Genomic DNA, 25540 nt, shown 5'->3' on the forward strand with positions numbered 1-25540 from the left:
GGAGCTATTTGGAAACTTCATTGGCTTACTTGGGGGAAGAAAGGAGATCTGTAGATCTTGAGTTAGTAAATCTAATTATAGTACTAATTTATAGAAGTGATTCTCTTCCTTTTCTTCTCTGACTACCCCTCCCTCCATAACATAAAAACTCCTTTTCTGACAGTAATAAATTGAATCTTGGTTCATCATCATTGGGATTCTGAATTATAGTGACAATATCCATATATGAAATAGCTTAGGTTGCTAGTACTATCTGCAATCACTTCACGTTCTAAATCCTGCCTCCTGATATTTGTGGATCTTGAACAAACCCCTCACGAGATGAACAGTGAAAGAAAGGCAGATATAACCATGGCCTGCCCAGACGTGTCAAGGTGAGGTGTTTACTTCACACTGTTCTCACTATGTATATTTGGGCATCTTTGAGCCTGCGTGATGACAGCTGAAGAGTTTTGGATCAGATACTTCAGTTCCAAGTAGGGCACTGCTGTGACCTCAGATTTAAAGAAAATTGGTACAGTTTCAGTTAATCTGTGCCTCTTATCACAAAAGGTATTTACCAAAATGACACTGTCTCTAACAATTTAAATGTAGACAGTGGTTTTTACTACTTTGCCATTGAGAATAAATAATATATGGAAAAGTTACACAAGAGACTGACATGTATCCTATTTTGGTTTTAAGAGTTTCTCTGACCCTAATAGAGTGCTGGTAGTAAATTAGGTAGTATAATAGTAGAGAAAATGTATAATCATAAAGCCACAATTACAGAAATCGTCAAATTGTGGCATTGTGATTTTTAAAGAAAAAATTAGAATGTTTTACCAAAAAATAGTACATACTAAATTTTATCTGCTGTTTACTAGGGTGGAAAGTCCAAATTAGTGAGAAAAGTGGAAATATTCTGATTATGAAAATAAAGCCTATCCTTATTTGTTTTACATATTATCATCCTGTATTCATTTTTAACCCCATGTTTTAAAAAATTTTAACCACGTGATCAAAGATCTGAAGCTACTCATTAGAATATAAAAAATAATGTATTAGCTTTTAAAAATCTTAGTCATTTACACTGCTATAGTTTTAAATTTTTCAAAACACTTTTATGTACATACCTCTTCTGAGCAGCTACCTGAGAACTGTATTAAAAAGGAGAAAATAAAAATCTTAGAATTTCAAATAAGTCAAGGCCACTATAGTTCTTTTTGGGCAAGTTTCAAGATTAGTTTTTTGGATGCTGTATAATTAGAAGGCACTTAATTTAAACAAAATGTAACTGCTAACTATAAGTCCATTTGGGTCCTAACTGCCTAATAAATAACTATTAAGCAGCCTTATATAAAGGAATTGCTCTTTAATGATGAGGGAATAGGAAAGGATATTACATTTTAGGGAGATGATGTCATTTTCATATTGTTTGACTATGAAAACACTAGAAAGAGGCTAAAGGTTCTTTGTACTCACCCCCTTATGAAGTTAAATCCATGTGCACAGACCAAGAGATTTCCATAGGCATCAACCTTCAAAAGATTTCCATATAGCGTGTCAAAGACAAGTCCCCTATGTGAAAGTGAAGACATTATCAATAATGCAAATTAACACAGGCAATAGATAATCTTAGGTAGTATCACTCAATCACCATGAACCAACCTCATCTTATTCAAGCTTTATGGCAACTCAAGTACGTCCGCAAACAATATAACCCTAGAGGCTAAAGTTAGTGAATAAAATCTTAAAAACTAATCACAGAGCAACTAAAAATTATTTACTGTCCAGATAAATAATCACAACTGTTTTCTATAATCAAAGTATAAACTATAATTCCTCTTAATACAGCTGGTTCCATTCTAAAACAGAGTCTTTTAATTTCCTTGGACAACTGAGCAGGCTTGTATTTCCCTCTACTAGATGTATATGGTACATATACAATGGCATCTCAAATAAACATCATCTTTCCTAATCTTAAATCTTTCTTATCAAATCCAGAAATGCAAACTGCCAAGAAGGCTCCTGATTACCAAGGTAAGTGTATTAGCAAAACATGTAACTGCTCTCCAATAGCTAAAGGTAGGAGCATCTGTGATTACTGCCCATCAGTTTTAATAATCCCTTTTCTTTCCTATAAATAGATCTTCTTCAATAACAATAAACTAAGTTCAATTCAAGAACACAAAAGATATGGTGTACATGAAAAGTCTATGGTAATTTTAGAATCATCAGCAACCAAAAAAAAAACAAAAAACAAACAAACAGAGAAACCCCAAAGAACCTTTTGATGTATTTTTTTTTCTTTTTTGGTCAGGGATGCATTTGGAATTACTAATTTTGAGCATAGAGGGAGGGGTCTTAATCCAAAAAAATTTTGAAAAATTACCTGGTAGGGAATGTAGAATCATAAGCAAAGCTGAGCAGCTCCTGAGGATAGCCAATAGAAACTAACCTCTCCACAGTAAGCTCAAAGCCAAGGGACTCATACTCCGGGGACTTGTACACTGCACAAAGAGGAGGTTTTCATTAAAAGAATAGCCAGTTAAAATAGAAGACAAATGAGCAAATTTCTACTTTCCCAATTCCTCCTTCTTCCTAAATCTGCCATTTTTCTTCTTTTCCCTCAAACTCCATGTTTTGTACTGCCCCAAGTAATCACAGAACTCAACTGTTAGTCTGTGGAAATAGGTCATATTATAGTAGGAGCAGCAGCAACAAGATGAACTATCAGACATTTCAGAATAGTTCCTTCATTCTTAGGAAACCTTATCCAAACACTTTTTTCTCTTTATCTATTATTTCATTCCCACAACCTAAAGGCAGAAAAAAAAAAAAAACCCTAATATGCATGGCTGGGATATTATCCATGAGAATATAAGTAAATAGAAAATAAGGTAGAGAGGTCCTTATATGTTGAAGGCTTCACTGATGTGCTTAATTGGTGTAGGAATCCTTCAAAATGAGCTTTTTTAAAAAACCACTCTATTTTTGGAATTCCTGCTTGGCTTGGTAGTTAGTTGCTTTACACTACTTCTCCGATCAGCATAATTCTGTTTATCAGGATTCACTTGTTTTCTTATCAGCCCTAACAATATTACAGCCATCAAAATCGCATTTTACAAGTTATTACTGCAATATCAACCATAAAAAGACAGTCTGAGACAATTAGGGAAATCGGGATGTGAACTGGGAATTAGACATTAAAGAATTGTGACTAATTTTATTATATGTGATTATGGAAGGAGGGGAATATGCAAGTGTATGTATAATATTATCTGCTAAAGAAGCATACTGAGTTTGTTATAGGTGAAATAAAATGGATTTTAGAATATGGGAGTTTCTCTCTACTATTGTAATGTCTGAAATTTTCTCTGATGAAAAAACTTTGTAGAATCATCACTGCAGTTCAGCATAAAGAAAATGTTGTTCCTTTAAATAGGTTTCTTCTAAATGAAATGTTTAGGTAAGCATCCTTCCATCAGTCTCTAGGAGCAGGTAAGCCATATTAAAAATAGAAATAAAAAATAACAAGACCTGCAATCTTGCTAGATACCAAATGAGGCAAAAAAAATCCATTCTTTTGTTACAATCTCACAATAATGCAACTATTATTATTATAATATTATAGTTCTGCTATCTACAATTAATATATACCCTATGGCTCAAATGGATTTTTCATTGCAATTAGTCTGCCTATCCAAGTTACTGCTAAATTTTAATGAGTACAATTCAACTTTCCCTTTCCAAAAGCAATCCTTTAGAATATATCTGGAAATACCAGATTCAAAAAACCAGTAATACTGGCTGCCTCCACAGAAGGGAACTGAGTGGCTAAGAGACCGGGGAAGGAAGGAGATTTTCATGTACCTCTTCTGTACCTTTAAAACTTGTAACATACTAATGTATTTATCTATTCTCTTTAATTAAATTGAAATTTTTAAAAGCAATGTAAGCTTTCAAAATTCTTTAATAAACATTTGTCATATTTAAAAAGCCTAAAACTTTTAAGGTCCTTTCAGGAGATGCTTGAGTCTCATCTCATCAGAACAATGCCAAAAGCAGCTGTCATTTCTTTCATTGTCTCAGGGGTAACAATAATTTAATGCTAATGCTAACCCCAGCTAATATTTTCAAAACTGGCTATATTTTTTTCCTCCCCTCAATTCCAGCCCCATCCTCACCCCTCCCCCTGCCAAAATAACCTTTTGAAGGCTTAAGTGTGGAATTCTTAAATCTAGATGATGTACACTGTGGTAAAGAAGTGCTATATATTCATATACACTAACAGAGTAAGAACTGGTATATTATCACACAACCAGGAGAGCATGGTATTCACTGATGTCAATTTGAACTATTTTAAGAATATAAAATGACATTTCTCACCCCATCTCATGCTTTCACCCCAACCGAAAGCGAATCTCATTTTAACAAAATTTCCATGAAACAAAAATTATTTCTCAATCTTAACAAAGCCCCACTTATTTCAAACAATATTTAATGAAACAAAATTCCAATATAGTTAAGTAATTTGAATAATTCATTGACATTCATTCTTATAAGATTTGGCCCATATAAAACATTTTCAATTATTAACTTTTCGGAAGGATAATTTGCTGGATATACCTTAACAATAGGAGACAAAAAACAAACCTTAATCACTCCCACCCAGGCTCACTCCTACATGAGTAATTTTCCCTAGTTAGAGAATTGGGTAATTACAGAGTGATGGAGTAATGGTGATTAAAATCTATGTCTATGAGACAATTTGGATTAAACCTAAATCAATTTATTCAGAATTTTTCGTGGAAAAAAAGAATACGGGGGCGGGGGAGGGGGGAATCCCAAATCCCCATTTTGCCAGCACAAACCCTAGAATAACAGAAAATACAACACTATACACTTGCCACATTGTCTTTACTCCACGGCAGAACTTTCCAAGTGTTCAACTGAGGTGACTTTCTAGAAATTCCACCTTCAGAAAGAAATACTTTCAATTTCCTTTCTCTCATTAAGTTTAGGGTACTTCCCAAAAATACGATGTATTTTCCCCATTTGCTGACCTGAAGTTACATAGCAAGTACAAACATCAGCTGAAGCCATAATTTGGGTCTCCCTGAGTCTCACCCCAAGTTCTTTGTGGGGTACCCCAGTGGAGGGTATACCACCACTGTTAACATGAATTTCTGGATTACAGAGGCCATCAAAACTTAAACCTTGAGTGTTAAAACACACTACTCTCTCTGCAATTTCTTTCATCTAATCCAAAATAAACTGCTCTAGTCACAGGTGGGAATGGATTTGGCAGAGAGTCCAAGTTCCACTTTGACAACACTATCTATTTCACTAAGCTCTATATTAATCAGTAAGACCTAGAAGCTATTGACATTTTCTCATAAGCTTCCAGGATAATCATTTCAGTAATATGAACTCCCAGGTCACTAAATCATCTGCTAGACAACTAGGTATATAATACAACCAGGGCTGGTAAAGCAGAACTGCAGCTGCACAAAGCATGAGTTTAGATGTTTTGTTCTAAGTGTCCCTTCGGAATATCACAATTTGTTCTGAGCTGGTGGCAAAAATCACTATTCCTGAAGCCTTCAAAGTACCACAATTCCTTGAAAAACAAATAAATAAAAAGCAAAATTCCTTCTTTAATCAATGAGGCCCTTCAAAACTAGCCTCAACATCTGTGAGGAACCATATATAACACCTCAGACTGTAGAACTCTATGCCTCTCCACAGCTGCAAAGGCTCCAATTTCAATTTCTCTCTCAAAATTGGCAAGTAAATGATGCATAGCTTCAAGCTCAATTCTTACAACTGACTTTCCAAAACACAGGCAATAGCTTCAGAATAAACACAACCTGACACATTCACTGCTTATTTCTTCTTCGAGAGAGTCCTCAGGCCAATCCTAATTTACCCAATATCCAAAGACAAAGGAAGAAGTTATTTTAAGGGCCAGAGTCCAAAAAAGAGGACTACTTCAGCCACTAGGGCAGCACACAGTGTTCTCAGGTTACGTAACTAGACTATAAAGAGAACAACCAAGGCTTTGAAAGCTGAAGCTACTGACAGCATTTAAAGATATTCTTTACTTCACAATCTGCAAGGAAAAAACAGCTCTTCAAAAAATATCAACTGCATGTTGTGGGGATGAAAGTTGAGGGCTCTGTTTTGAATAGATATTATACAGACAAGATAGAACCTATGTTAGAGGAGACTGATAGTCCCTTTGGAATGAGCTGAAAATTTTCTGCAAGGAAGTCTGGAATTCTCATACACTTTCTACCTTTGCCACCAAGACACACTGTGTATAGTAGTTTATAGATTTTAGAAAAAGAAAGGGCAAACCTCTACAGAGGTTCCAGCCTAGCAGAGTGCTGCTGCCAAAATGAGAACTCACATGAGGCAGACGCAGATGCAGAGTGTCACTCCAGTCTTGAAGGAGTTACACTGGCTCTCCTGTTAAAAAACAAAACAAAGCAACAAAACAAAACAAAAACAAAAACAAAAACTGGTTTTAAAACTGTTGTGATGGGCTGGAACACAGAGACACCATTTGGAAATTGGTATTTAAAGGAGTTACCTTCCTCCTATTTAGAAGCCTCTGACCATCACTAAAATTCATCTAATTGGCCATAGCAAAACAACAGTACTGAAGATAAGCCTACGTATTGTGCATTATTTACTTTTCTGGCACCCTGAGCCTGGAATACAAGCCAAGTCTGATCCTGAAATGTTAAGTCAAAACACAAAAAGGAAAATGAATTTATTTTGTCTTAGTTAATTTTCTCTAGCACATTTCAGGTTTATATGACTGAATGCAGCTGGTAAAGTGTTTAAAATTGAACTATAGTAAGTGAAACAGACTAAATAAAGGATAAACCAGAGCAGTCTCATCTGCCTTTTAAGTACCCATTTAAACTAAGTCTACCTGCATGTATCTAACTATCTACCTATTTTTCTACCCTTCCAACACCTAAATTTGTCATCTTGATATAGACAAGAACCAACTTCATGCTGCTAAAAATCTAACCAGATGTGTAAATGTGGAATAGAAGGAAAATTTTTTATTTTGATTCTGTCAGTGGATATTTGCCTGCCATAAGCAGAATTATATTATTCTACTTTCATAAAGTACATACATCCTTTACAGATATTGACTTTTTAGATGTGCATTATGTTTAACTTTATAGGGAGTCATTTTCCCTAGAGACATTTAGTTTTTGAAAACATATGGTTAGATTCCTCTAACTTTCGAGTTTTTTGTGAAAGGGAGATGGTACTGAACAGAAGAGCAGAAATGACCAAGTATAATATCTACAAGTCCAAAAAACCTTACAACTAGGAGAAACCACCGCCACCAATCACTATGAAAACTAAAAATCCAACCCAACCACCCAAGAATAGTTATTTGCTTTTATGCTGTCAATGTGATCAACATCAACATTCTCTAGTTGTTTAGGCTACGTGATGTTGGTTCTCTGAGACTGTAACTAGGGAAGGTAATAATTCACATTTTCGTTAAGGAAATTTTAAATAAAATCTTTCCAATTCTCATATAAACAGATACTAGAGGACTTTTCCCACTTTTCAAAACTATTTGAGAACCCTAACACAATAACAGACATAGTCGAAAATTTTATCTCTAACCCAAGAGACCACAAATGATCTAAGAAATACTGAAAATTTCTAAACACTATCTCAATTTTAATTTACTTAAAATATAAAAGCTAGGTACTACGCAACACTTTTAGCAATATGAACGAAAACCAACTCCCAAATGGCTAGATATGTAAATAAGTAAACAGAGTTTGAAATTCAACTACCAACTTCAATTCATTGCAAAAGCAAAATTAAATAGTAATTATGAAATTTATTTAAGATTACTAAGAGTATTAGAAGAATGTTTATTTTAAAATAAAATGAAAAAAAATTACCTAACAAATTTTTTCCCTCTGAGAATCTGTATATTTACTAGGAACTTGTCTTTAGTGTATTTTTTCAATCTAAAACAAGAAAACTAAAAATTATTGAGATAATAACTTCAAAAAATCCTCTTTAACGAAAGGAGCTGCTTGTAATAAAAAAAAATTGAAGTAGCTAATATGTAATTTTTTTTTTCCAAAAATAAGAACAGGTCATCAAATGCCTGTACTAAAGTTAGAGGAACGTAACAAACATTTGGATTCCTACTGTGTACCAGGTACTAGATGCTGAGAACAAAAACCAAAATAACTCATGGTCCTTGGCCTGAAGGAGCTCATAGTACACTACAAGGATATACAATTAGATATTTATAATAAATTTTAGAAGATCAATAATATAATGTGACTAAGGAGGCATAGATGAACAGAAAAGGGGCCAAGTACTCCAGCCTAGCAAGTTTTCTTAAAACTATGTATGATTTATACAGGCTTATACAAATAATTATACAAATAATTCATTTTTATAACCAATATCTCAAGGTACTATAAAGTTGACCAAACTTTCTGAGCCTCAGATTCAGGTAATATATTCCCAAACCTATGTCAGGGTCAGGCAAGTCAATTACTGTGCGAAATGGCCTCAAGTCTTTGAGCAAGTCTTGCCTAACGGGGGAAGTAGCTATTCAGCTGTAGCTGACTTCCCTGAGAGAATGACAACCAACTGTTGCCAACTGTGTGAAAATAGCCAAGCTAGATTTTTACTTGTAATCTCTCAATTTTTAACTTCTGACTCAATTAAAAAACCCAACAAACTCTATTTGAGCCAAACTATGGTGTTCTGAGTTGGGTCCATGGACCACCAGTGTGCAACCTCTAGTGTATACTTGAGGTCAGATACTTCCACATAAGTTCTCCCATCTAAATGAAATGTTATAACTCTCTTCTTCAAAGAGTCTTCAAGAAGTAAACAGAATTTAGTGCTTAATGATCTGGAAATCCAGGTGGAAATAAATTCATTCTTCAATAACCACAGAGTGTCCTAGATAATGCTGTTAGTTATTCTATTCATCTCAAGGAAAAATTGAAGGGGTGGATAAAAAACTTAGGAAATAAAGGAACCTTTATGTAGTCACTTACTTTGGTCCCCTACCACAGTGCCATGACAATTATGTCACAACAATAGTAATTATCTGAATCTGATTCCTCTGCATGACTGTCAAACAAAACAAATGTTCCCAATGATCGAAAGAATCACAATCACCTCACGATCTGCCTAGGTAACCAGCTGTTAGAGTTCCCTGACACGGCAGGTTTTACCCATAAGGTTTAACCCAAATCTGCGCTACACAGCTTGACTTCATTATCATTTGTCCTTTTCTCAGTGGCCATTATCCCCATGATAAAGCAAACATTCAGAGAATGTGTAAGCAGAAAAGAGATAATGAATCAAAGGTAGCTATTATGTTAGGACTACTTTGAAAACAAATTTATCCATGTTGAAAATAACCTGGGATGTTAGAAAGAAAAAAAAGGATTCATTTTAGTAATTTTACTGATGCAACTAATAATAATATATGACATTTATTCACAAAAAAATCTGGCTTAGGGACCGGCCGGTTGGCGTAGTGATTAAATGCGCACGCTCCGCTTCGGCAGCCCAGGGTTCACAGGTTCGGAACCCCAGGCACGCACCAATGCACTGCTTTTCAAGCCATGCTGTGGCGGCGTCTCATGTAAAGTGGAGGAAGATGGGCACGGATGTTAGCCCAGGGCTAATCTTCCTCAGCAAAAAAAGAGGAGGATTGGCATTGGATGTTAGCTCAGGGCTAATCTTCCTCACAAAAAAAAAAAATCTGGCTTACATTTGAATGCTTTTATGACTGGCAATGGAAAGTAAAGATCATAAACACTGCTAATTGATTATTTCTATCACTCACCATGTAATGCAGCAGATGGAACTGGGTTTTGTTAAGCAATCTTTTAAATTTCCTAATAATCTAAGAACAAACCTCATATTATTGCAATTCAGACAGATGAATTTAAAATTAGTGAAAACTCTAACTGGGATACAGAAATGACATGAAGTGAATCAAAGCTTGGAAACTAAGTGTAGACCTGTATATGTATAATACAGCTTCCAGAAAGTAATATATATACCTAAAATAGGAAATATATATGAAATATAAATATATATCTAAAAATGATAGTCTTGAAGGTATTTATCTCAACTAATACAAGAACTTATATCCACACGTAAGATAATGCACTGGAGTATTATTTCTTTTTAAATTATTTCCTAACATAGAGAGACGACCTCAAAAGTATGCTTGGTTGTAGAAACAGTACTTCATTTCCTGAGGGAGCTAGTGTAAGAAAATCCTTAAGTTTAAGAAAAAGCAGAAGAGCTAAAATAAAGATTGTATCTCAAATAGAAATGAAAAGACTAAAGACCTTTAAATTTAAATGCCTTTAAAAAAAAAATCACTTCATTGGCATTTTGTCCATTTCCTCCACCTGACTTTTTAATTTAACTTCACTAGGGATATTTTTTAATTATACACAAAAGTCAAGAGAATATTAAATGAGCTGCTTTAAACTCAGCACCAAAGCTTTTAACAATTATCACTATTTTGGATTCTTGTTTCATCTAGCCTCCCTAATTTATTCTCCCTCAATTTAATAACTTTTATCAGATCAAAAAGTTTTAAAACATCTTTCACAGAATATTTAAATAACACAAGTGTATACAAGTATCATATATAGGCACATACAGAATTATTTCATTAACTAGTTCAGGTGATCCTTTAATTACTGCTTAAATATCATTCCCATTTAGAGGACAACGCAATAGTAGGGCTTTTATCAGCAATAAGTTAAAATAAGAGCCTTCCAAATTAAGGCTCAGAAATATTTTAACTACACTAAGGCTGTAAATTTTATAGTCTTGATAAAACTAATTCTACTAAAAGCACTGATCTTTTGGTATGATAGAACTTGTTTAGTATTATCATGTATTAATACTCTTATGAATTCAGAGTTAACACATAAGATGATGTGTTGGGCCAAAGAAAATTAAACTGTAAACATGTGAGAAAATTTTTAAATTAGGGATGCCATCAACAATAGCTTAGTTTAAAAAAAAATAGGGCCGGCCTGGTGGCTCAGCGCTTAAGTGCGTGCGCTCCACTACTGGCAGCCCGGGTTCGATTCCGGGTGCGCACTGACGCACCGCTTGCCATGCTGAGGCCGCGTCCCACACACAGCAACTAGAAGGATGTGCAGCTATGACATACAACCATCTACTGGGGCTTTGGGGGAAAAATAAATAAATAAAATTAAATAAAAAAAAATAGCTTACTTAGTTCAGTTAAAAAAGCAAACTAAAAAAGAAGACAAGTATTTTTATCTAAGGATCACTGGATTTATTCCAAATAAGTTCTCTGTCTCTAAAAGACAACTACCCCAAAACAACAGGAAAAAAAAAACCAATTCTGAAATGAAAACAATCAAACTATATTATGAGACGTAACATAAAATAATGCCTTTTATTTTTCCCACCTCTTCCCCAAATAATGCCTTTTAAAAACAAACAGAACTTACTCATCCAAGTGAGCCTTTCTCCCATTCAAAATAATCACTCCTGAGGAAACATATACTTATTCCAATAATGCAATCGTTACTCAAAACATATTTGAAATTCTTCTTTCAAAACGATTTTCAGAGTCTACAAAACATTGTTCTAGATATCCTCCCTGATGGCACACTTTCTCAACAGATAAATTTAATTTAGGGGAGAAAAATGTTATTCAGAGCAACCAGTGAATAAGAGGGGATATCAAGCTGGGTTAAAAAACAGGTGTGACTACTTAAAGCAATGAAGCCGGTTTTATTGTGGGTTTATAAACTGGCTATGAAAACAATTCCAAAAGAATTCCTAAAATGTCTAAGAAATGACAGCGATATTGGAATAAGTTTTCTCTAATAAGGTGACTATATATGAAGGATAACAGCTGTTTGGAATCATATTTTCTCATGGGCTTTCTTTTATAAAAATTAGTGTTTTGACCCATTTTATGTGTGTTCAATTTTGCACGTCACCTCAAATCTCTTAAGGGGATTTACATAAAAGTAAATTTTATGGCTTTATAGTTAAAACTATAAGTAATGAACCTTCCAGCTACACAAAAACCCATTCAACCATAGGCCCTGTCAAATTCAGCTTATTCTAATAAGCTTGGATCCTTGATACAAATCACTGATCGGACTCTAGAACTAAATTATCACTTTTCATCGTCACAATTCTCCTTTGTGGATTTAGTCCTCATTATATATTCTGATTAGATGTTTATTTTGTTTGGTTTTATGAGGGTGTTTTCCAATTAATTTTTATTAATAATTTTATCAACCACAATCCTAGTTTTTTTCTTTTTGGAAAGGGATCATCGCTTTTTGGAGAGACTTTTTTTTCTTCTTTTTATGTTACTCTAGCTTCTCTGTTCAAACACTCATCTTATCCCCTTATTCTACTGTTTCAGAAAAAAGAGAAACAAAAAATCTAGTTCAAAAGTTCTTTTAAGAAAAAAAGATCACTAAGGGGGATAACAAATGCATTTTACTTATCAAACTACATCTATTTTTATATTCCTTTAATCTTCAATTGTACACATTTGATCCATTCACAAACTGATAAATCCCTCTAGAATAAGAAAGAGGATATATATAGGTTAATAACTTGCACTGATGTGGAGGTGCTCATTCCCTAAAACTAAAAATTCTTGCATACAGACAATCTGTGTAGAGGACCGTGAAGTAAGGTAATGTGCAAGTTCTACATTTTCCAAGTTGTGAGAAGGATGCCCTGAGTACTGTCTCATGACTTGGGACAATGAGAATTTCTCTGACCTTTCTGATGAAAGTTATCTTCTTCCTTGGTTTGTACCAAAAACTTTTCAAGAAATATGCTCCTTTAAGAGACCCTGTTGTCACACTAAGAACTTCAAATAGATGCATCCAGTTAATGCATCCAGTTACACTTTCCACGATAAGTTCAACTCAGCTGATGTTCCATATTAATTTAATTCATCACTATGGCAAAGAGCCTCATCTTCCTTTAAGAAGAAACATCGAAACAGACACAAAAGTTTACATTATTATATGTTTCATTAAAAAAAAAAAGCGCTCTCAGGACCAGCCCGGTGGCACAAGCAGTTAAGTGGACGCGCCCTGCTGCGGCGGCGCAGGGTTCGCGGGTTCGGATCCTGGGTGTGCACTGACGCACCGCTTGTCAAGCCATGCTGTGGCGGTGGCCCATATAAAGTGGAGGAAGATGGGCATGAGTGTTAGCCCAAGGCCAGTCTTTCTCAGCAAAAAAAGGAGGATTGGCAGATGTTAGCTCAGGGCTGATCTTCCTAACAACAACAACAAAAAAGTGCTCTCCTCACATATATGGTCAAATGATTTTGACAAGGATGCCAAGACCATTCAGTGAGGAAAGGGCAGTCTTTTCAATGATGTTGAGAAGACTGGATATCCACACGCAAAAGAATGAAACTGGACCCTTACCTTACACAACATACAAAAATTAACTCAAAACAGATCAAAGACCTAAACATAAGAGCTAAAACTATAAAACTCTTAGAAGAAAACATAAGGGAAAATCTTCATTATACTAAATTTGGCAATGATTTCTTGGATGTGACAGCAAAAGCACAGGCAACAAAAGAAACAATAGATAAATTGGACTTCAACAAAATTAAAAACTTTTCTGCTTCAAAAGACACTATCAAGAGAGTGAAAAGACAACCCACAGAACAAGAGACAACATTTGCAAATCATATACCTGATAAGGGATTAACATCCAGAATATTTAAAGAGCTCCTACAACTCAACAACAACAAACCAAACAACCCAATTAAAAAATGGACAAAGAACTTAAATAGACATTTCTCCAAATAAGATATATGAATGGCTAATAAGCACATGAAAGATGCTCAACATCACCAGCCTTTAGGGAAATGTAAATCAAAACCACAATGAGGGCCGGCCCCGTGGCTTAGTGGTTAAGTGCACATGCTCCACTGCTGGCGGCCCAGGTTCGGATCCCGGGCGCACACCGACGCACCGCTTCTCCGGCCATGCTGAGGCCACGTCCCACATACAGCAACTAGAAGGATGTGCAACTATGACATACAACTATCTACTGGGGCTTTAGGGGAAAAATAAATAAAACTTATAAAAAAAAAAAAACCACAATGAGATACCAACTCACACCCATTAGGATGACTATTATCAAAACAACAACAACAAAAACCTAAAAATAACAAATGGTGTCAAGGATGTGGAGAAACTGGAACCCTCATGCATTGCTGGTGGGAATGTAAAATGGTGCAGCCACTGTGGAAAACAGTTTGGCAGTTCCTCCAAAAGTTAAACACAGAATTACCATATGATCCAGCAATTCTATTCCAATGAGGATATACCCAGAAGAACCGAAAGCAAAGACTCAGATATTTGTACAACATTCACAGCAGCATTATTCACAATAGCGAAAAGATGGAAACAACCCAAGTGTCCATTGACAGATGATGGATAAACAAAATGTGGTATATACATATAATGGAATATTATTCAGCCTTAAAAAGGAATGAAATTCTAATACATGCTACAACATGTATGAGACTTGAAAACATTATGCTAAGAGATATAAGCCAGACACAAAAGGACAAATATTTTATGATTCCACTTACATGAAATATCTAGAATAGGTAAATTCACAGAGACAAAAAGTAGATTAGATGTTATAGGGGCTGAGGGGAGGAAGGAATGAGAAGTTATCACTTAATGGGTACAGAGTTTCTGTTTGGAATGATGAAAAAGTTCTGGAAATGGATAGTGGTGAGGGTTGCACAACATGGTGGATGTACTTAATGCCACTCAATTATACACTTAAAAATGGATAAAATAGTAAATTTTACATTAGGTATATTTTACCACAATTTAAAAAAAGGAGGAAAAAAGGTGTTTTACCTTGTTTGAGATGTCTTCAGTGACAGTACACCAATACTGTACAATACTTTTTACTTAAGTTGTTTTTCCTCACCCCTTTAAATACTTCTAATGCCAATCAGTTGGTGAGGATATACAATAGCTGACAGAAACATGATCTGAGTGCCCAGAACTTCAGTCCAAGTAAATACCATGCAAAAAATGTTCATTTACGTCAAGTGAGTTGTGTCAATTCCAGTAACAATAAAACAAGATCAGAGTGCATCTACTATGCATGAGAGGATAGGATGAGATATCAAAGGTCCTGATATGCCTCTGCTAGTAGCAGGACAACCCTCTGATTTATCAACACCAAGAACTAGTTTCTCTTAATTTCTTCCCTGGTACTCTTAATAGCTTTATTCTATCTTCTCTTCCTACTTTAGGCTTGTTAATGCAAAGTGCTTAGATCTGGGATAATTGGATTTCATCCCTGGTGGCTAATGATATGGCCTAGAAAGGAGAGGAGGGAAGAAAAATTCAAAAGGGAGGAGAGCAAAATATATTTTCAATCCCTCCCAAGATTTTTTCATTAAAAAAAAAAAAGCACAATTTTAGAATTCTAACAACACTTGGAATAGAGCATTTATACAGTACTCTTTAGGCTTGATTCTCTTGATTATTTCTAAAAATTAAACAAAAAAAAATTGTGTAAAACTATCTATGTTCCAAGGATAAGGACTACATTCAAAAGCAAGAGAAAAATGCATTTTGCCCTACGGAGGATTTCTATTTTTGGAAAAAAATGAAGGATGATCTTTTTTGTTTGAGCTTTTTTCTCTTATTGATTTTCCATTTAGAAGTTAGTAAATAATTTCTGTTCCTCCGATAGCTGGGAGCAGCATGAGAAATGGAGACTGACCTGGGTTTAAATTCTAGCTATGAGTCTTAAGTCAATTGCTAGCTACATACAAGTCATTTTACCTCTTGACTTGGTAGGCTTATTTGTAAAATGGAGCTAGTATACCCTACCTCAGTGGGCTGTTGTGAGGATTAAAAGGCACACTGTGCACAAAGTACATTTTCTAGCACATAATGGTATATGCTAAATAAATGTTTGCTCTCTTCCTCCTGACAGTTTCTCAGAAAAATGGGAGGGACTGGACACTCGTTCTGAAATGGTAACAGAAATAAGGAACTTACTGCTGTACTTATCAAAATGGCTCAGGTGTTGGAGCTGGAAAAAAGTCAGGATGTCTCTTTTCGGATCTTTGAGTCCAAGAGGGCCAAAAAAAAAGCAGCCTTCTTAATTGAAAAATCAAGATAATTTCCTAAATGAATCAAGTTAGAAATAATACATTTTCATATCTTAAACCAAGAGTCACTCTATATTTGTGAAGTACATGAAGTAAATATTAATAAACCCACCCCCCCACCCAAAAATGTTGCCCTACTCTCCTTTGGGGTAAAGACTTCTGACAATTTAATTATTCTACATATATAATTTCAACGTTAATGCCACAGAACTTACTGCACATTTCAGTCTTTCATGCAACCCAAAGGTCAACTACTGCCTTCCACTTAAAAGAGTTCTTATTGTTTCAAAAAACAAATAACTCCCCTAACACTTATTAGAAGCATAGCAGTGATATTTTTGTCATAAAGAAAAATTTTTTAATTTAAGTAAGGACCTTTTCTCAGAAACCTACTCCTTCACAATGATCCTGCTAAGAAATAACTCTTCATGGGAAAAACTGATTAATTTCTATGGAAACATAATCTGATGTCAAATACCTTGTCATTAAAAATCTACTCAGAAAAGAACTTTATCTGTTAAGTTCATGACCATTTGCAATATTTAAAAAGAAAATTCAAAAACAAAAGTGATTAAATATTTCACTGCCATCTGTCTAGCATTCCAGATTTTTCCACAATATATTGAAGTGTAAATGAATTTAATATTGATATTTTTCTCCTCATTCCTTAGATTTTTCCCTTACAGCTCAAGTTCAGTATACTAATACTTTGGTATCATCAGTAAGAGCAACAGAACTACTTTCATTGCATTAATCATGTTATATACATTATTTCATTTAAACTTATACCAATAGTCGATCCCCACCACAACCCCCCTTTTTGGATTAAATGAAGAAACTGAGACTCAGGGAGGTTAAGTAACATGCTGGTGGCCCAGAGCTAGTATAAGGTAGAGCTGGGATCCAAACCTAGCTCTAACACACTCTGAGGTTTCTGCCTTTTTCTCCAACCACACAGTCTCTAGTAAAGATAAAAATAAGACTGGGCCTAACCTCAGAGTATATAGGACTTGATCTCTGAAACAGAAAGAGGATTATTCTGGCTTTTTTTTAAAATCAGTTTTTACGCCCAAATTACTCTCACTAAACAGCTACTGGCTAACATTCTGCTTGTTAAAGAAAGCACGTTTTGTAGATTAGCAGTCTATCAGATAGTGATCTATAACCATGAGGAAGTGATATAAGTACTTTATATCTTCATTTAATCAGAAAAGAATTTCTCATTTAAAACCTCAGCAGGGGGCCACCCCCTTGGGTAGTGGTTAAGTTCGGTGTGCTCCACTTGGAAGGCCCGGGTTCACAGGTTCGGATCCCAGGTGCAGACATACACCACTCATCAGCCACGATGTGGCAGTGACCCACATTTAAGTAAAGGAAGATCCACACAGATGTTAGCTCACGGCTAATCTTCCTCAGCAGAAAACAAAAAAAATCTTAGCAATAAATTTCTGGGTATGATACAAAACTAACAAAATATTAAGAGTAATGGAAAACACAGGTCTGTTTATGCCTATGTGCCACTTGAAAAATGAAAAAGCACTAAACAACCTAAAAATACCAATTCTCCCTTTGTTTTCTACTTTCACTCTACTGTCCACTGTTGGTAACAATACATTCAGCAATATAACATTTCTAGCAGTCTTCTATGCAAACAAAACAAACAAAATTCACAAATAGTATAGATTGGTCCCTTCATCGTGTGGAGAGAAAGTATAGTCATGCATCACTCAATGATGGTGATATGTTCCAAGAAACGTGTAATTAGGTGATTTCATCATTGTGCAAACATCATAGAGTGTACTTACACAAACCTAGATGTTATAGCCTACTATACACCTAGGCTATATGGTACTAATCTTATGGCACCACCCTCATATATGCAGTCTGTCATTGACTGAAACATCGTTATACAGTACGTGACTATAGCTGCGTTAAAAACAACTTGCTTGCTCTCTTACAAATCCGAAGACCTAATCTTAAGTTGACTTGCAAGATCTTTTTTGGCTTGTTTTGTGTTGGAGAATGCACTTATCTGTTTGACCCATCTGTCTGTCCCACATAAGTATAAAAAGGCTAAAGACAGAAGGCCTCCCAGTGGCACAGCGGTTAAGTCGCAGCTTCTGCTTTGGCGGCCAGGGTTCACCAGTTCGGATCCTGGGTGCAGACCTACTCACCACTCATCAAGCCATGCTGAGGTGGCGTCCCACATAGAAGAACTAGAAGGACCTACAACTAGGATACACAACTATGTAAAAAAAAAAAGCAAAATTATGAACATGATAAAAAAAAAAAAAAAGGATCTCAGATAAAGATCATAAACAAAACTGGGGTCTAGAAAGGACCCCCAGTAGGGTAACTTAATAAAATAGGAAACCAGAGCACCTAACAGGTCTAATTAAAGGAAAAAGAAGCCTCACAAAAAAGGAAGAGAAAAACACATATCAGCAGGGGAAGCCAAAAATGCAAAGGACCAATTTCTGATATACATCATGTGCAAGGAACATTGCTAAGGTAATTTGGGATAAGAGAGGAATTATAAATAGGCCTGACAGGTACTTTTTATATAAAACATAGTCCACTGTTGGTCAGTGGCAAAGCTAATATACAAGACTCAGTATTACCTAGATTCTAAACACTTATTTTCATATACAAACTCATTTGTACTTAGTAGAAAAACTGGTTAAAGCATAAGTAATGCACATAATTTCATTAGAGAAATAAAGTGTTAATCTACAGCATTACAGAGATAAGGAGCTAAATACCAATACTGGCATTAATTCTACAGGCAGATTTCACAATTAAAACTGATTTGGGGGGCCAGCCCCGTGGCTTGGCGGTTAAGTGCGCACGCTCCACTGCTGGCGACCCGGGTTCGGATCCCGGGCGCGCACCAAAGCACCGCTTCTCCGGCCATGCTGAGGCTGTGTCCCACATACCACAACTAGAAGGATGTGCAACTATGACATACAACTATCTACTGGGGTTTTGGGGGAAAAAAAAGGAGGAGGATTGGCAATAGATGTTAGCTCAGAGCCGGTCTTCCTCGGCAAAAAGAGGAAGATTAGCACGGATGTTAGCTCAGGGCTGACCTTCCCCACCAAAAAAAAAAAAAAAAAAAAAACTGATTTGGGACTGAGACAATCAGGAAAAATTAGTTTATGTCAATAGACAAGTTTTCTGTTGTGGGGTTTTTCTTTTTATTTTCCATAAAAATGTCAATCTTACATAGAAACCCTGTAAATATACTAAAAAAACATAAAAATGTTTGGCTCACTTTATTTCAGAGACAGCGGATGATAAAGGGATCTTCTCTGAAAAATTGACTGAGATATGAGGCTGGCATTGAGATGAGATTAAGATAATGAGGTTCCCATCAGAATGGATCACGTTACTGAACACTGTGACACACTTCATTCAGGGGAAGAAATGTACCAAATGGTATGCAAAATCACAAAATTTTTAAAAATTAATACGAGTAAAGCCATCAATTTCTCTTTTAACAAACTAAAAAAAAAAACAACTCCCCTCCCCTGCAAATTAACTTCATTCTGCCAAAGGTCTAGATAGCTTACTTTTGGAAAATTACAAGTTTAAAATTATTATATATACAGCTTAACATTCTTAGAGTCCACATATGTATTCTTGCCTCAATTATCCTCTTCCTTACGCATCAGTGACAAATCGAAGTTTTAAATGATTATTCACCACTAATTCTATCAACCCCAACATGTGATATGAAGAACTGCATTCTCACAACATTGGGATTATTCAAAGCAAATTTTCTTATTTATCAATAAATATAAACTATAAAAAAGGTGAAAAATCAAAACCAAACCAAACCATGACACCCCACCCCTTAAAGAAGGTCTTCTGTGGCCATTTTCTAGATGAACAAACACAGAGCTGTTCCCTTATGAAAATAGCTTAAATCTCCAAAATTAGATCCTATCGCCTACACTTTCCATGAAAAAGTCATATACATTTTCCACATTTGAAAACAAGGGAAAAAAAACTGCAAGGAAACCTATGTAGCTGTTTTCTCAGAACAAATTTAGGCAAAGTTTACAATGTGGTAAGGCCCTGAGCCAATAACCACCTTCTCTCAATGAATGTACAATTCCAAAACATGATGCCATTTGAGATGTGATGTCCTACCCAGACACTTCAGAAGCATCAATCCTAGCCTCACTATCCATTTCACTACATTCTAACTCTGAAAACTAGTAATCCATCTATGCTGTAAATGGTTAACTCCGTATCACTCAAAATATTGTTTGCCAGAGTATCCAATTCACAGATTATGCTAGGTATCAGTTGTATAGCATATCTAATCATTTCATTTCAAATAAAAGTAACATTTACTGATTTATTCCTCCTCCCCCCAAAATCAAATGCTTATTGAATGTCTTCTTTATATTAGGAATAGTAGTACTATACAAAAAAGGTTGCTATTTATTATAACAGCTACAATTTATTAAGCACTTAATATATACTGAGCTAATACCGAAAAAAATTAAGAAACCAATTCTTCTCTGAATCCTCCAAATTCTAAAGTCAAAATATACAAGAGAAAAAAATGAAAGAAAATACATTGTGCCACATTTCATTCTGCACAGAAAATTGGCATTTTCCATAAACACTGGAAGTAGGTCAATAACATAAAAAATAATGTTAATGGTGCTAAGAGTTAGAACCCAGAAGCAAAACAAACTTAAAAATTATAATTAGAAATAAAAGTGCTTACTGCCCTAGGTCCTAATACAAAATATAAACCAAATAAAGATAATGGTGCCTGGAGTATTTGGATAGTACTTTACTATATTAATTTTATAAGTAATTACTTTTTTTATAGTCAGCAATTATCATAAAAGCAGGTTATAACTTCATACTTAGAAATAACTACTTTAAAATCACCTTTAAATTTAAAGCTCCCTTATTCTCATGCATTCACTGAAACCCAAAGCTGGTTTTTTGGGGTCCAGGAATCAATAAAACTGATAAACCTGTAGCTAGACTGAGGAAGGAAAAAAAAAAAAAAGAAACAAATTACCAATATCAGGAATGAAAAAGAGAACATTACCACAGATCTTACAGATATAAAAAGAATAATAAAAGAATATTATGAACAACTTTATGCCAATAAGTTTAAAACTTAGATGAAATGGACACAAATTATCAAAACAAATACAAGAAGGAATAAAAACTCTGACTAGCCCTATATCTATGTTTAAAAGTTGAATATAGAATTTAAAACCTTCCCACAAAGATAACTCCTGGTTCAGATGGGTTCACTAGTTAATTCTATCAAATATTTAAGGAAAAAATAATACCAATCCTACCCAAACTTTCAGAAAATAGGAAAAAGCTATGGTTCCCAACTCATTATATGAGGCCAGAATTACCCTAATACCAAAATTAGACAGACATTACAAGAAAAGAAAACTACAGACCAATACCCCTCATAAACATAATGCAAAACCCTCAATAAAATATCAGCAAATCAAATTCGCCAATACTGTGTAAAAAGAATAGTACATGACCAAGTGAGATTTACTCCTGGAATGCAAAGTTGGTTTAACATTCAGAAATCAATGTAATTCACCCTTACACTAAAAAAGAGAAGCCATACAATCATCTCAATAGATGCAGAAAAACATTTGATGAAATTTAGCATACACTCAAGTTAAAAATAAAACTCCTAGAAAATTAAGAATAAAAGGGAATTTCCTGAACCTGGTGAAAAGCATTTACAACAAGCTACAATTAACATCATACTTAAAGGTGAAAAACTGAACATTTTCTCCCTAAGATCAAAAATACGGCAAGTAGATCCATTCTCAACACCTCTAATTCAACATGGTACTAAAGTTTCAGTCGGTGCAATAGGCAAAAAAATTTTTAATAAAATAACATAAGATATAAATATATGCAGATTGGAAAGGAAAAAGTAAATAATTTGCAGACAATATGATCATACATGTAGATAATTCTAAGGAATCTACAAAAGAGCTACTAGAACTAATAAGCGAACTTAGTAAGTCACAGGATATAATGCCAATATACAAAAATGAGCTGTATTTCTAAATGCTAGCAACAAAAAAATAGAAAATGAAATTAAAAATACCATTTAAAACTACATAAAAAACATGAAATATTTAACAGATAAATGTAACAAAATATATGGAAGACCTTTACACCAAAAATCATAAAACATTGCTAAGAGATACTAAAGAAGATTAGATAAATGGAACAATGTATCATGTTCATGGACTGGAAGACGCAATGTAGTTAGGATGTCAATTCTCCACAAATTGATATAATTCTAATCAATATCTCAGCAGGCCTTTTTAAAAATTGATAAGCTGATTCTAAAGTTTATATAGAGATGTATATAAGGATCTAGAATATCAAAACAACTCCAAAAAAGAATAAAGATAGAGGACTTAACACTACTTAACTTCAAGACTATTACCCTACAATAATCAATCAAGATCATGTGATATTCACTTACATCAGTGGAAAAGAATGTCAATAGACAGACTAACACATATTGGCCAATATATTCACAACACATATATCTGACAAAGGACCAGTGTTCAGAATATATAAAGAACTTCTACACTCAACAATAAAAAGACAAACAACCCTATTAAAACATGGGCATTTGAACAGGCACTTCACAAAAGAAATACAAATAGCCAATAAGCACATGAAGATTTTCATCACTAGTTATCAGGGAAATACAAAGTAAAATCATAATAAGATAACACCACACATTCACTAGAATGGCTAAAATTCAAAGGACTGACAATATCAAGTGTAGGTGAGGAGTGGAGCAACTAGAATTCTCATGTTTGCTGGGTGAGAATTTAAAATGGTATCACTACTTTGAAAAACCATTTCTCAGTTTCCTATAAGGTAAACATACAATCTGGCAATTTCCACTCCCAGGTATTTACCCAGAAGAAATAAAACTATGCATCCACAAAAAGACTTGTACATCACAGTAGTTTTATTCATAATAGCCTCAAACTAGAAACAACCCAAATGTCCATCAACAGATAAATGGATAAACAAATTGTGGTATACCCATACAATGGACTATTACTTGGTCTTTCCTTCCAAAAAAAGAAAAGTTTAAAGAGAAACAGGAAAATTTCATAATATTGACTGGTTAACATCACTAGTAATAAGACTTATGAACATTATGTACCCTGGTATTATGCTCTGAAAAGGGCACATCACTTCTGTGGTATTTTTCCCAAATATTCATAATACATGCATCCATTCACGAAAATATATCAGACAAACCCAAATTGTGGAACATTCTACAAAAATACATAACCAGTACTCTTCAAAAGCATCAAAGCAATGGAAGACAGGAAAGACTTAGGAACTGTTAACAGAAGAGACAAAGGAAATATGACAACTAAATGCAATGTGGGATTCTGGATTGGATCCTGGATTGGAATAAAGGACTTTAGTGGGAAAACCAGTAAAAACTAAATAAAGTCTAAAGTTCAATTAACAGTACTATACTAAATGTTAATTTCTTAGTTTTTGTAATTGTACTATGGTCAACTATGGTCAAGTAAGATGTTACCATTAAGAGAGAATAAAGGCAAACTATTATTTTTGCACCTCTTCCATAGGTCTAAAATTATTTCAAAATAAGAAGTTAAAAAAAAATGTTAGGTGGGGGGTGGCCCAGTGGCGTAGTGGTTAAGTTCGCACACTCCACTTTGGTGGCCCAGGGTTTGCAGGTTTGGATCCCGGGTGCAGACCTACACACTGCTTATCAAGCCATTCTGTGGCAGCGTCCTATACAAATAGAGGAAGATTGGCACAGGTGTTAGCTCAGGGACAATCTTCCTTAAGCAAAACAAGGAAGATTGGCACAGATGTTAGCTCAGGGACAATCTTCCTCACCAAAAATTAATTAATTAATTAATTAATTAAATAAATTGCTCTGAGAGAATGATGTACCAAGGTGTCAGGATTGCGCAGAAAGACAATGTCTCAGAGAAGGCTTCAGAAAGAATACAGACCCTTTTCAAGAACTTACCCTGTGAGGCTATTACACTTATTCCAGGAATATTTATCCCAAATACTCAAAGCTTTCATAAAACACTTCTTTTAGTCTTGTCTCTGTACTTCATGGCACGTTCTTCTGATGAAAAGTCCTTAGCACTTAAGGGTGTGGTTGGTTTTTAAAAAACCAAAAGTTATTCATAGATAAATTTAATGAATATGATTTTGGAAAACAGGTGAGAGTATAAAGTATAGTTTTCCTATGTGCTTTACAAAGTGAAGGCAACGCCACAAGAAGAGTTACCATGTTTTTCATCCAACATAGAATTGTTGGGATAATGCATAGTCTCTCAAGGGGACTACTTTAAAGGGCTTTGCCCTTTCGAGTGCTTAAGTTCTGGTTTGTTTGTTTAAGGGGGGAAGCTTATTACTTTGAAATTATACCTCAGTATAAATTGTCATTATTCAAAATGAGAACTGAAACTTATTATGTACATATATATACAGGTATGCTTAGGTTTGAATCTTAGTTCAGCTATATCATAGCTAAATGTCCTTGGACAAAGTCCTTAATGTCTTAGTGTCATCTGTAGAATGAAGACAATAATAGTAGTATCTGCCTCATAGAGTTTTTGTAAATATTAAATAAGTGGTGTGAATGAGATAATCCATGTATCACATGTAATCCATGAATGTAAAACTCTTAGAACAGGGCTTGGCATATAATAAGCACTTAATAAATGTTAATAGTCACTATTATATTTACATATAAGCAAAGTATATTAGTGTCTAGACTAAGAGTAAGTATAAAATATGAAGTGAGATTACAAAAAAACAAAAAAGCAAATAAAAAGAAGAAACCATAAGGTATCTTTACAGTGTAGAGACTAAGACCCAGTGGCTTTTTCACTAAACAAGAGAATTCATTTTTTCTTTATTCTGTGAGAATATATAGTTATCTCAACGCTCAGTGACAAAATGTGCCAGGCACATTACAGGTTTTCAATAAACACTTATTGAATTGAAGTATTTCAATACAAGGAGATTGTCTTAATAACCAAGGGGAAAAAGTTTGTCACTTTTTGATCCTATTAACTTCTATTTCTGCTTTAGATAATATCTCTTCCAGCTACTGAACTGCCTCACCATTCCTTTCCCTAGAGAACTAGAATTCTAGAAAGGAGAAAGATTGTAGGATTTTCTCCCAATTTGGACAGCAAGATCTACACTGAGAAAGTACAGTGCTTCCACCTGCTTTCTGACAAGTGCTCCTAAAAGTGTCTGTGT

The 25540-nt window shown here is 34.6% G+C and overlaps 1 protein-coding gene across 5 annotated transcripts in view; it reads right to left on the reverse strand.

The window, feature by feature from the left end:
- NT5C2 (5'-nucleotidase, cytosolic II) overlaps positions 1–25540 on the reverse strand; it is a 107441-nt gene that overhangs the window by 19829 nt on the left and 62072 nt on the right. For 4 of the 5 annotated variants that reach the window (XM_058543906.1, XM_058543905.1, XM_058543907.1 and 1 more), the window contains 3 exons: positions 2375–2492; positions 1465–1560; positions 1116–1139 (listed from right to left, as the gene is read on the reverse strand). In XM_058543906.1, coding sequence (XP_058399889.1) covers positions 1116–1139; positions 1465–1560; positions 2375–2492 — 238 coding nt within the window. The remainder of the gene's footprint in view (positions 1–1115; positions 1140–1464; positions 1561–2374; positions 2493–25540) is intronic. The other variant, XM_058543909.1, reaches the window with a different exon arrangement.

The sequence above is a fragment of the Diceros bicornis genome, chromosome 6 (assembly GCF_020826845.1).
Source record: "Diceros bicornis minor isolate mBicDic1 chromosome 6, mDicBic1.mat.cur, whole genome shotgun sequence".
Classification (NCBI taxonomy): Eukaryota; Metazoa; Chordata; class Mammalia; order Perissodactyla; family Rhinocerotidae; genus Diceros; species Diceros bicornis.